This window comes from Lepisosteus platostomus, chromosome 27 (genome assembly GCF_059453375.1).
Source record: "Lepisosteus platostomus isolate fLepPlt1 chromosome 27, fLepPlt1.hap1, whole genome shotgun sequence".
In the NCBI taxonomy this organism is placed as follows: Eukaryota; Metazoa; Chordata; class Actinopteri; order Semionotiformes; family Lepisosteidae; genus Lepisosteus; species Lepisosteus platostomus.
Window position 1 is genome coordinate 6,910,853 of NC_142637.1, and position 12,499 is coordinate 6,923,351.

Sequence of the window (12,499 nt, forward strand, 5' to 3'; positions counted from 1 at the left end):
TTCTGGAAATTATGTTCAATAAAGATGTACAAAGGAAAACTAGCTTCCTTCCAATTATGATTACTGCAGATATCTATGACAGCTGCAAGGACTCAATTGCATGATTATGCCAGTCCAGAAAGCCCACTGTAGCTGTCTATCAGTCCCACATCTTCAGATCTCCATGGCTAAGAAACAGAAGAAACAGATGGCCACAAACAAAATAAAGCATGAAAGACACCTCTATATCTTTTCAGGAAGGACAGCTAATCAAAGAGTGCTTGTTTCCTTCCATCTATTTTCCAATCACTTTATCCAATACAGGGTAGAGGGGGAACAGGAGCCTATCCCAGCAAGCAACGGGTGCAAGGCAGGATACACCCTGGACAGGATGTCAGTCCATCGCAGGACACACAGACATGCACACACTCACACCAAGGCCAGTCTTCCCAGAAGCCAATTAATCCCCCAAGCATGTCTTTGGACTGTGGGAGGAAACCAGAGTGCACTGCGAAAATGGTGATAACTACTGCGCCACCATGTCACCCAAAAGAGTTTTTCCCTGGCAGCTAGAATTCAGCGCTATCTTGTATTTGCTCTGCGTGTCTCTTCTCAATGTGTACACACACCTCAACAAGACCCTCTTTAACCTCTGCCAGAACCAGTTTTAGATTAATTACAAGGACAGATCTCTTTTAGGAGGCGGCTGTCAGCTTTCAGCTTTTATTCATTCCAAAACGATGCAGCTTTAAAAGTCTCCCATTCTGACAAAAGAAAATGTGCAACAGTGAGATTGTCTCGGACAATTTTCAACCTTGCAGGAAACGCATTTCTGCTCTGTTGTAATGCTCTATACTTCAACAGAGGCCTTTTTAAAGCAAATGCTTAACTAATACTCTGTGAACCTATTAAGTAATCCTTAATCAATCTCCCTGTTGCTTCTCTGCATTTTAGGGCTGAATTTAAAAACGCCACCAGCTTACAGCTAGAACACGGCAATCATTAAGGCAAGATACAACTAGAAAAATATCAGAGCTTGATTTCTCAAGGTTTCTTTTTTAAAAAAAAAGAAATTAACATCATTAATTGCAGATTCAAGTAAGAATGAACAGAAATAAAGAAAACAAGTGACCCAAAATATAACCATTCTTTCTGGGACAATTGTGTACTTACTGGTTTCCAGGTTGCATAGAATAGTGCAAGTTATATGGAGATGCATGTGAGAATGATGGCCACGAACTGGGAGGATACATTTGGCTCTGAAAGAGAACAGAAAATAAATTGAAAAGGCAGAAGGAGTCCCTTAAAAAAAAAGATTCCTGATGCACCCAGAAGGAAAGTGACTGTTAAACACTGTGATCCCAAAAGTTACTGGTGTCAGCACTTGTTTTGTACGTGAACCTGAATATAAAACACCAAGATCTATAAGCTTAAGATTCCTGACTGAAATGACTCTGCAGAAAACAGTGATAGCCCCCTGCATAGGAGTACAGAATGTCATTGCATTGGCATTCCATTATTGACAGCCATTCTTTAAGGGATGCATATTCTGCTTTGGCATGATATCGCTATCTAGTTTGGGTGGGACAAAACTGATTAGGCTACAGACTGTCTGACTCATCCCAAAAGTCAGCCATAAACCACAGAATATTTTTTTTTAAAGATAATAATCCAGGATGCAAGGACAGGGAAGGAACAGGATTCCCAGACTGACAGCGTTCTCCCTTTTTCCCCTGCATTCCATTCCCAGCCCTGTGCCGGTGTGGTGACCCCCAGTGGTTTTTACAGTGCATACAGTACTTTACCACCGCAGAGTTTCAGGAAGAAAAAACAGCTGACAGCAGATTCAGGGTTGCCACTGAACTTTCAGCCAGGCCAAGGCACACAGCGCTAGATTACAAGATGAAAAGGCTGTGCCGTGGTACGCAGGCCATAGTTAACCTCTGAGTCATTAAACACGCTCAGCAGGAGAGATTCTATCTCCCGGCCGGCGCTGCGCTGCTGTGCCACTGTGCCTGTCACCAGTCTGAGACAAAGAAAGGATATCATAAAATTAGGCAATGCCAAATAAATAGTAAACCAAATTATCCCCACCCCAGCACCCCACCTGCACTTGCGAGATGTGCAGAAAGTTGGCAGGGTGATTGGAAATGCAGTTCAACACTTGACAGTTTTTATCCACACTCTAAAGCTCTTAGAAAAGGTGCTTTTTTCAAATCAATGATAGCGTTTTGCCATTAATTTTTTTTTGTAAGTGTTGCACGTAGACTCACTTCTTTAAAACTAAGTTTGATTTGTTTGTGCAACTGGGAAAACCTGCCAACTGACAGGACGTGAAATTAACGACGATTGTGCGACGAGTGATTGGCATTCTGTGCCAGCAGCCTCACTGCACAGCAGGGCAGGTGGGGAATTGAGCGAATTAAGGGGGAGCTTCAGAGAAGCCAGTTCGCACGAGGATAGAGCGGAAGGTAGCTGGACACTGTTGTTAACAGGTCTACTGTTCCACAAAGCGCCGAGGGATTTTTAATGACCAAAGCAGTCAAGACCTCAGTTTAAGGCCTCATCATAAGAATGGTACTTCTTAAGGCACAGTGGGGTTTGAAGGGTGGCTGCTTTTTTCCGTATAGTGTCCCCGTCGCTATACTGGGGCATTAGGACCCACACAGACCGCAGGGTGAGCGCCCCCAGCTGGTCCCACTAACACCTCTTCCAGCAGCAGCCTTAGTGTTTCCCAGGAGGTCTCCCATCCAGGTACTGACCAGGCTCACACCTGCTGGGCTTCAGTGGGCTGCCAGTTGCAGGGTGACATGGCTCCTGGCAGCCATGTATTTAGAATGGTTCACTACAATTTTCCAGCACCCCCACAAATAAAAATATTCCAATAAGATGAGAAACATGAAACAGACAGGGAAGCTACCGCAACGTCAAAGCCCCAGGATGAACAACAGAGCACTGCGGCCTGTGCAACACTAAAAAAAAAAAAACCTTCCCCTCCTACTTTTTACCCACATTCAGCCTACAGGGTAACCTTTTAGATTTGGTATGCGATTTAAATAGCAGACAAAAAAAAAATAATTAGTAAAAAGCCAAAAGAAAGGTCACACAAAGTCCATCTTGAAGAGTTATAACTGAGGAAGTATTTTGGAAAATTACAGTTGACATCCAGGTTTAACCAGACATTCGCCTGAAACAAAACCGCCCTCCATAGGCACATTTGGTATTGTTCTTAAGAGGACTAACAAATAACAGCTTGTGTGTGTTTTTTATTTACTTACCCGTGTGGTTTTAAACCGTAAAAAAAAAACGGAAGCATTCATACACCGTCACGGCATATTAGTACAGATAGAATCTCATTTAAAGTAAAAATATACAGGTCTAAATCTAAAATATACAGGAAGATGCCAAATATACGGGGCTGGTGGCAAGCAGCCCTGGGAAGATGGTGCCCTACCTCCATCGCGGGGTGGGGCAGTGGGGCTGTTGGCAAGCTGTACATGGTGCTGTCGTGCTGGGGACCCTCTGGGTGCAGGTAGTTCTCCCCGTCCATGACAGGATGTGTGGAGAGCATGGGTATCAGGCACCTGTCCGACACATAGCGGCTGACCCACGCTGCTTGCCAAATAGGACACTGGAGCCTCCTACTGGCGCGTCTCTTCGCCCATATCCTGAAACAGGAGACCAAGCAGAGAGGTGCTGGTGTGATCTTTTAACTCCTCTTGGCAGCGAACATCCTGTCTCCTGCTTTTGTTCACGGCCTAATATGATGGATGGCCGTTGCACACAGCCATGACGCTGTGCGTTATAGCGTTACACAGACCACGTCTAGCGATGTTATGCCCATTGATGTGTAGCCCAACTGATGCACTGTGGCAAGGTAATGAAAAACAAAAATAATGATGACAAATGTGGCATCTAAGCTCATTTCAGATATGTGCAATAGGATTTTTTTAAATGCTAAGACACTATGCAGTATTTTGCAGGCTAATAAGTAGCCCAGGCAAAACAAAACTCTTAATGCTCTACATCTGTACAGCTTAATATCTGGTAATAGTACAAATATTAATCAATAATCAATATTAAAGACTTGATATGAAACTTGCATAATGTTACCCATCTGTTTCCTATCTGCTTAATCCGACACAGGATTGCAGGGGCGCCAGAGCCTATCCCGGCAAGCAATCGGCACAAGGCAGGATAACCCTTGGACAGGACACCAGTCAATCACAGGGCAGACACAGACACACACACCAGGGCAAATTTTCCCAGACGCCAATCGACCTACCTACAAGTCTTTGCACTGAGGGAGGAAAGCAGAGCACCTGGAGGAAACCCACATGAAGAACATACAACTTCCACGCAGACAGCCCCCCAAGGTCTGAAATTGAACCCAGGGGGCCCCCGCGCTGCAAGGCAGCTAGGCTAACCACTGCCCTGTCGTGCCCCCAGCCCCCCACAGTTGTAATCTTTTCTATTACAACTTGCTTCCACAAAAGAAAATAAACATGTCCAGGGAGCCAAGAGATGCTAGAAAAAAGGGAACCAGACAAGTTCCTGCACACTTTGGAATTCGTTCTGCTGCTGCCACTATTAGTAACATCATCACTATAGACGGCTGGCCATTCATGACACTGACAGCCTGTAGTGAAGACTTCAAAGTTCAGAGGTGGGGGAGAGGGGTCGGGCCCAGCAGAAGAAATAAAAGGGGTAGAAATTGCACCTGCGCTGACAGGGAAGCAAAGGTTGGCATTAACGAACTTCTCTGCTCTTCTGATGAGCTCGAATCACATGGTGTTCTCCACCGAGCAGTTCTTCATCTGATCACACCGTTTAACGCATGAAATCCAATGCCATTCGAAGTTCAGGGCCAAAATTTAACAATCCCTGTAACGGATGCAAGGCAAAACTTGATATCCAGCTGCATTCAAGAAGAATGACAAATGCAGAGGACCTATTTAAAGAACAAAGTGGGTGAATATGATCTGCAAATTAGTCCTTCCCATGACAAAGTCAAATTCATCTCCCAAGCAATAACACTTCCCTACATTACAGTTTACAGCAGTGTTACACTGTAGTTCCTCCAAATGCTATCAGTCTTGAAATTGCTTGTAATTTTCGTTTGTACTTCCTTCCAGGCACATACGGTCTCCTCAGTTAACAGCAGAGAAAATTAAACCCAAAAGACATATGGCGCAATTACAAAATTTTACCAGGGACATAATTAATCTGACAGAAGCAAGTGAAGCTACTTTGCTCAAATGCAATACTGAACTGCGCTTGTATAATTAGCCTTAACTTTGGATTCTACTTGACTTCTAGCCTATGTGGCAGGAAAAGCCACATGTGCTAGCCTATAAATAACATACAGAAAGCAATAATAATAAGTTGCTTAAAGGCACCTACAGTTGCTTCAACAGCTGCCAGTTATTTCAACAATCTGAGGAGCATTCTTCTAAAACACAGCCAAGGGTTTTTATCCAGAGCGTTTAAGAAAACAAGGGTAGAGCAGAGGGTGTATCTTGGTTAGACAGAATAAGCAATAACCTCCCACAAGCTGACTGAGACAAGAATTCCCGTAACAAATCACCAGTTGTAGGGAACAGAGCACAGGCGCACTCCCAGCCAATAATCTCAATAACCCTGGAGTGCAGTTTTACTCATCACTCAACTCTGCTGCCTCACAACCAGCTTTTTGAAGGCCGTAGCTGGGGCCTGGTGCTATATTCTACTGGAATACAGTCTGAGTACACCTTATTACTTTCTTGAGGAATAAAATAAAATGCCAAAAAGGACAATCAATTACTACAGTCGATTACTACAGCCCATTTTGTATTTTTCTTTGGAAGTGTTAATGATCTCAGATCAATTGCAAGTTCATTAGTAAGAACAACAAAAACACAGAAAGCCATCTTTGGGTTTCTTTTCCGCAGACCTGCAACAGATGAGCAACATCAGGCTTTCCCTCAGTGACAATAAAAACTGCCAATGTGGGAATTGGTTTAGGAGCTCAGCATCACGCCATGAGAATGCCTGCGTGGGCGTTTATCAATGCTTTATAGTGTTTATTCCATTCACCCACAGTCATTCAACTCACTCGCTACTGACACCCTCTGATTCAGAACGCCTCTACCTCCCCCCCCGCCCACCCACCTGCCTGCCTGCCTCTGTCCCATCCGAGAACTCCAGCGAGGGCTTCCCGACAAGACACACACTGCAGCCATCATCTCTCACCTCCACATTCGTACTGCACCCTAAGTAGCTCTTAGTACAAAAAAAGGAACTCAGGGAAGTGTCACTCCAGGCTTTCAGATCGTGCACAAGCAATCAATATTTTGCAATGATAATTATTTGGCTTAGAAACTTCATCTTCCTGTAAGTGTCATTAACACTGCCAGGAAACCGAGGGGGGGGAAAGACTTCACAGAGTATTCAAAACAGTAAACACTTTGCTGTACAGGACAACTACATAACGGGTTAGAAGCAATTGTGTTTCACTCCTCCCTCCTATTCTGAAAAGACATACTACTATGGCCTCTTTAATGATAAGTACTAAATACTTGTAGAGAGCAAAGTTCAAGCATTTTACAGTTCAAATGAAGGTTAGAAACTGCGTGAGGGATTTGATTTTTAGAAATGCCTTAACTTTTAATATGGTCTACAATAAAAAAAAATTATAGGTCTAAAGCATCCGTTTAGCTTCAGCATCACGCAAAACAGATTGGTCCCTAAAAAGCTTTCAATTCTGCCAGTAAAAGATGTTAACTTGTGTGGCATGTAAGCCGCAGGAGATCTTTTTCAAACAAACCCTGTTTCTTTGCTCACTGGAGCGTCAGCTCATCAGATATAAACCAGAGCCGGAGCTGTGGCGCTCGGCCTGTGCCCTGGCCTCACGCAACTCCGTTCTCTGGGTCTGTCACTCATTTCATTTCACAAGGAAGCTCGCCTCTTCCAGCACTACTGCCTGCTACCCACATCAAGGCCCTTCGCAGGCTGATACACAAATCAGGGCTTACAGGCATGTTTTTTTAATTGTACACGAATCCAGTACCACCGTCTACCCCCCCCACCCACACACGCAAATCAGACAAAGGTGATCCTGCATTTTAAATCTTCTGTGCTTTTCTTATAAAATGGGGTGGGGGATAATCTTAGTATCCAAATCAAACAGGAAAAAAAAAGCATGAAGGAGTCTGAGACAGAGGGGATTTTTCTTAGGCGATATTTTGGAAATGAGCTTCCTCTCCACCGATAAATCCCACACTGCTGAAGGCGAGTGAGCTGATGTGCAGAAAATTACATGCAAATCCTCTCTCACAGTCGTGGTTATTAATAATTCTCTCACCTAATCCTAGGTTTTTTTTAAATACTGTATATAAATTAGATTCTTTCCAGCCTCCATGTGGGTCTTCCAGTAAAACCCTTCCCCCCCCCCTCCCAAGTGCACTGTGAATCCTGAAGTATGCTGGCTCATTCCCAGGAAGGAATCAGAGCCCGGGCGCAATTTGGGCACAGGTCTCTGGTCACTGGCACGCACCACAGAGCCGTCCGAGAAAAGGCTGGGCTTGCAGCAACCTTGAACAGGGATTTCTCGGCCTAATGAGGGCGCTCTGTGGACAGAGGAAGGCATTGGGGACAGGCAGCTCTGGTTTTTCTGGATCAGGGAGCTGACCCCCCTGTTCTTATTCAGCACATGGCACCGAGACCATTCTGAATCCCAGTTCTGAAAGAAACTTTCAAAGAAACATTTCTTCATTAAAAAGAAATGTCCAGGATTCTTTCCCTATAAAAAACTCACAAATCACTTTAACTTAACAACTGCGCTGGGTACCGCACCTGGCCTGCCAGTGATGGAATGGAGCGGTAGTGTCAGGGAGAACTCTTTAAGTAATTCTTCCAGCACCAGTTGATGGAAAGGTACAATTCTTCAATGAGAGCCTCATCCTGTGAGTAATTTGTCCCTCAGGGTAGTGTCCTATAACCTGGAGGTTATAGTGTAAAACTATAGTTAGAACTGTAGTTCGGCAACAGAAGATTTCAGAATAGAAGGCGATGTGTTTTCTGCCCTGATCCGCGTGGGTCATGAGGGATCCACAGTCCTGCAGGGCCAGTGGGTCTCAAGGTTTCAGTCCAGGCGGATCCAAAATGACCTCAATAGGTTCACAATAATAGTATTTATATTCTAAGGGAAAAGGTAAAAGTTCTTTCCACGCTAAAAAGGAGAGAAAAGAAACAAAACGTTTTGGCTGTGGAGCCTTCTTTAGGGTCATCACTAAGCAACCTCTCCCAGCAGGTCAGGAGCTGGTGCTTTAAAGAGAATTTGCAGACAAGCGGGCCCAGAGCCACACACACGGGGGGCCCCTCCAGAGCCACACACGGGGGGCCCCTGGGCCTAAAGCCTTCCCCATGTTGCCAATCCCGCTGAAGAAGGCCGGACGACAGGCTGGGCACGCTCGGCTGCGTCATCGCGTGGTGGCATGCCAGAAGAAGCACATGGAAATCACCGAGGGAAGTGCAACTCCTCGATCTGCTTAGAGCCAGCCAGACACCAAGAAGGCTGATCACGGCAGCCAGAGGGAGGAAATAACAGCCTTCTTTCATGGAGCCACATCAAATTCTCTCTCGCAAAAAAAAAAAACTCCACGCGGCCGCTGCCAGAAATTCTTCCAGTACATTCCTCGATCGCTGTTTCCTCACAGAGCAGCTTTAGTTTAATATGACAACAGAGCTCCAGGAATCTCTTTACAGTCTTCGCTGTCACATGTGTAAGTCCGCACTTATTTCAAAGCCAAAGGTTATAGCACTAATCCATCTTACTGTGGAGAAAATCCTTTTAACAGCCAGCTCTACTCCATCTCCATTAAAGTAATTGTACAATCCCGTCAGCTGCAATGGTGTGTACTGTAGGTACTCTATGCATAACACACACACAAACTGGATAAATATTGTAGTATAAATACTGCACAGATGCAGACAGGTAATTATCCTCAATCAATTATTTCACTAATGCACCTTAACTACTGCAACAGTTCAATAAAGTCAACATTCAGCAGCATGATCTCCAACTATGTAATGAAGAAAAGCCCAGGCACACCACACCTGTTTTTTTTCTGCCCATTTACACATATATTATAGGTACATCAGGTCTTTGCCTCTGTGTTAGGATTTTCTGATTCTGATAAAAACCTCAAGATATGCTAGTGCAGCTAAGTGCAAAAGTCAATGAGAAAAACCTGTAAACAAAATCAGAGCAACTGATACTATTTAAAAAATGAACTTCTAAAAACTCTTCAAATGTTCAAATGGAACTTGTTCCTTAATAGTATATATATATACACAAAATGAAAGAAAAAAATTAGTAATGTTAAATGCTGTCTTACAGCCTTGTTAAGATGGCCAATAACGGAAATCAACTCGCAAAAAATGAATAGATAACTTCACAGCTGAATGCTATGGTCATTCAGACATTCGGCATTATTCATCAGTAATTTCAGATTAGTTTAATTAAGTCTTCCCTTTGAAGAAATTTCACATTCTTAAACCAAAACACAAACACAGAAAGAGAGATTTAAAGAAATCTTAAACACAGATGTAATTGTTACATGCATCAATGTTAAAACCCAGACCCAGACTTCAAACAAACCCAGCAGGTATGCTTGTAAAGTCCCTGAAAGTCAGATGAAGATGACTTCAAAATAATTTTCCTTGTGGCATTTTCTTAAAAAAATGCTTTCCTCTGTCATCTCCTTTTCACGTGACTCACAGTAGTGACACTAATTCCACGAAGATCTCTGCAAGAGAATTAAGCACCAAAACATAAGCCCAGTGTCTGCATTTAATTTTGAATTAAAAAAAATAGGTTTGTGTTTATCAATCAGAAAAGAGGTTCCGTTTTATTTTTCTTCAACCACTCCTGTTAGCCGCAGTTTGAAACGATGGCACTATGAACCCTTTCATGTATTTATATTTAAAGGGCACTCAGTTAAACAGCAGGGCATTTAATGGAGAAATCTGAATGAAATACTTAAGAACACATCAGCAGCATTCCTCCTAGATTTTGAACCCAAAACGCTCCAGTCAGGAGTCTAGACCCTTTAACACTAGAAACCAGTGCTCCTCTGTTCCCCACATAACCTAAACAACCATCAAATGTTTTTAAAAACACAAAAGAGGGATAATATATATATAGTCTGTACAGAGGAAAGAATAAGAAAGCAAAGCTACAGAAAGGATCTGGACTCACTAAGGAAAATAATCCACCCTGATGAGAAGAGTGGACACAAGTAGATTAAAGAACCCTGTTAATTTCCAGAGTGATTCTGATTGTTTAATTGAAGCCCTCTGTGCCAGCCCGCTCTGTGGTTCTTATTCTGCTAATCACAATTATCTGGAAATAATTAAATACCATTTAGTGTGCATAAAACATGCCAGCAACAAGATTTAAAATGCCAAGTAAGAATATTGATCAGGTCTACATCTATTCACAATCGCTATAGGAGACAGAACTGACTTATGACTTCTTCTGCCTGTGTACATCCAAAACTACAGCTGGCAGCTACAGACAGCTGCTTTGACCTTATTAATCAAACTCATAATTTACAGCAACAGCCTCTCTTCACTCCCACCCTAACCTGGAAATACGATCAACTGTATTTAGATGCAAGTGAACGCTGAACTGTAGAGTACATAAAGTAAGTAATTTTTTTTGTTTTTAAATTAGAATAATCTAAAGCAAGGTTTCAAAAAAATTAAATACACGTCTTTGAAGACAACAGCTCAGCAGTGTGAAATGAAATCAAGAAATCCAAACAGATCATGGGACACTTCCTGCTATTCTATGCATGATGAATGCCCAGCACTTCAGCGGAAATAATCAAACCCACTGCAGAAGAGAACTTCTGAGAAATAAGTCACAGCTCCAGAAAAAGTCCTCCTGCAAAGAAAAGCAACGGGAACTAATCTGTGAGTCAGGATCTCTGGAACCTCTTGGAATAAGCATTTTATTCTGATTTTATCACACTGTGCGCAATTCCCCCTATCTGTTTTCTCACCTCTTCTTCCAATTCAGGATGGCGGCGGAGCCAGAGCCTATCCCAGCAAGCAACGAGTGCAAGGCAGGGTACACTGTGGGCAGGACGCTGGGCGCACACAGAACAGACACGCACACACTCACACCAGGGCCAATTTTCCCAGAAGCCAATTAAACTACCAGCATGTTTTTGGACTGTGGGACAACACTGGAGCACTCAGAAGAAATTAACTACTCTAGTTTTGTCCTGCTAATTATCTGCTCACCACTGACCTAACTGGACAAATGCTGACATCTTCCCACAGCTCCTCAGGTGCAAATGTTCCAAGGAAACTTCAAGAGAAAACCTGCAGACCCACTGACCTTCCAGAACAAGGGTCAGTACAGCCCTGATTTAAACTTTGTGTAGTTTTAAAGACACTCACTTTACTTTTTCAATCTTGTATCTATTAATGCTTGGCACAGAACGACTACAAATCCAAGATTAAGATCTTCATTTAAGATATTGGTTAGTGTGGGAAAATAATTCCAAGTCGTGTTACAAAAGCAAATCACTCTGAAGTATTTTCTGCTCTGTCACGGCTCTTTCTGTATCTGCAGACCAAATATTGCAAGCACTATATTGCAATATTATATTGCTATTAAAGAAACACTATATTGTTATATTGCTTTAACTATAGAAACACACACTTTACTATGCATGTGTCACATCTGTCAAAATAAAAAGATTCTTCATATATTCAAATATTTTTCACAGATGCCACTTACACAGCATGCACAGATATTTATTAGTTCATCTCCAGTAACACTCTCTAGTATGTTTAACTGCAGGTGACCCAGCAGGCAGCGCAATTAGTAAACCCATCCGTGTCTTGTGCAATTGCTGTAGAGACCCAGCCTTCACCCCAGAAGAGACCACGTGAGAGAGGATTTGACTTGTCACCCCACCAAGCCACCTCGAGGAAAAGAAAAAAAAAGCCTTCATGCCACATGCACAGAGATCTCAGCCAGATTAAGGAAGATTATCCAGGGAAGACGAACTACACATGGAGACACAGCTCTCCACCTGCGACAGGCCAAAAAGTGATCAACTGAAGGAGAACAGGAAATCACCAGCAGGGACACCCGAGTGATTACTCTGTAAGACACATGGGTCCGAGTTGCACTCTTCTAGGCATGTTCACAAGTGAACTTTGGCCTCACTGATATTCGGTTGACATTTTATGAGGTTTCCCTTACACTAGAAACATTCTCAACACAAAGCTTACCTAGAACAATATCTGAAGCATTTCAGCAGAGAGGCTCCAAGCTTTTGTTTTTTTCTCCCATGTTCAACATCACTTACAGTACGATTGTGAACCCAATGAACGGAAGAAACTGAGGAAGACATTTCCACAAAAAAAACTGAACCACAATAGCGACAAGACCTCGGGCGACAGTGGTGGTCAAACCTGCTATACTTGAAACTTTTTAAGCACAGTAGGGAAATGCTAC

At 43.1% G+C, this 12,499-nt stretch overlaps 1 protein-coding gene across 2 annotated transcripts in view; it reads right to left on the minus strand.

The window, feature by feature from the left end:
- Positions 1-12,499, minus strand: part of sbno2b (strawberry notch homolog 2b) — a 72,142-nt gene that overhangs the window by 49,504 nt on the left and 10,139 nt on the right. For both annotated transcript variants that reach the window (XM_088621815.1, XM_088621812.1), the window contains exons 2-3: positions 3,434-3,647; positions 1,153-1,238 (exon numbers count right to left, since the gene is read on the minus strand). In XM_088621815.1, coding sequence (XP_088477941.1) covers positions 1,153-1,238; positions 3,434-3,550 — 203 coding nt within the window. In that variant the 5' untranslated portion in view covers positions 3,551-3,647. The remainder of the gene's footprint in view (positions 1-1,152; positions 1,239-3,433; positions 3,648-12,499) is intronic.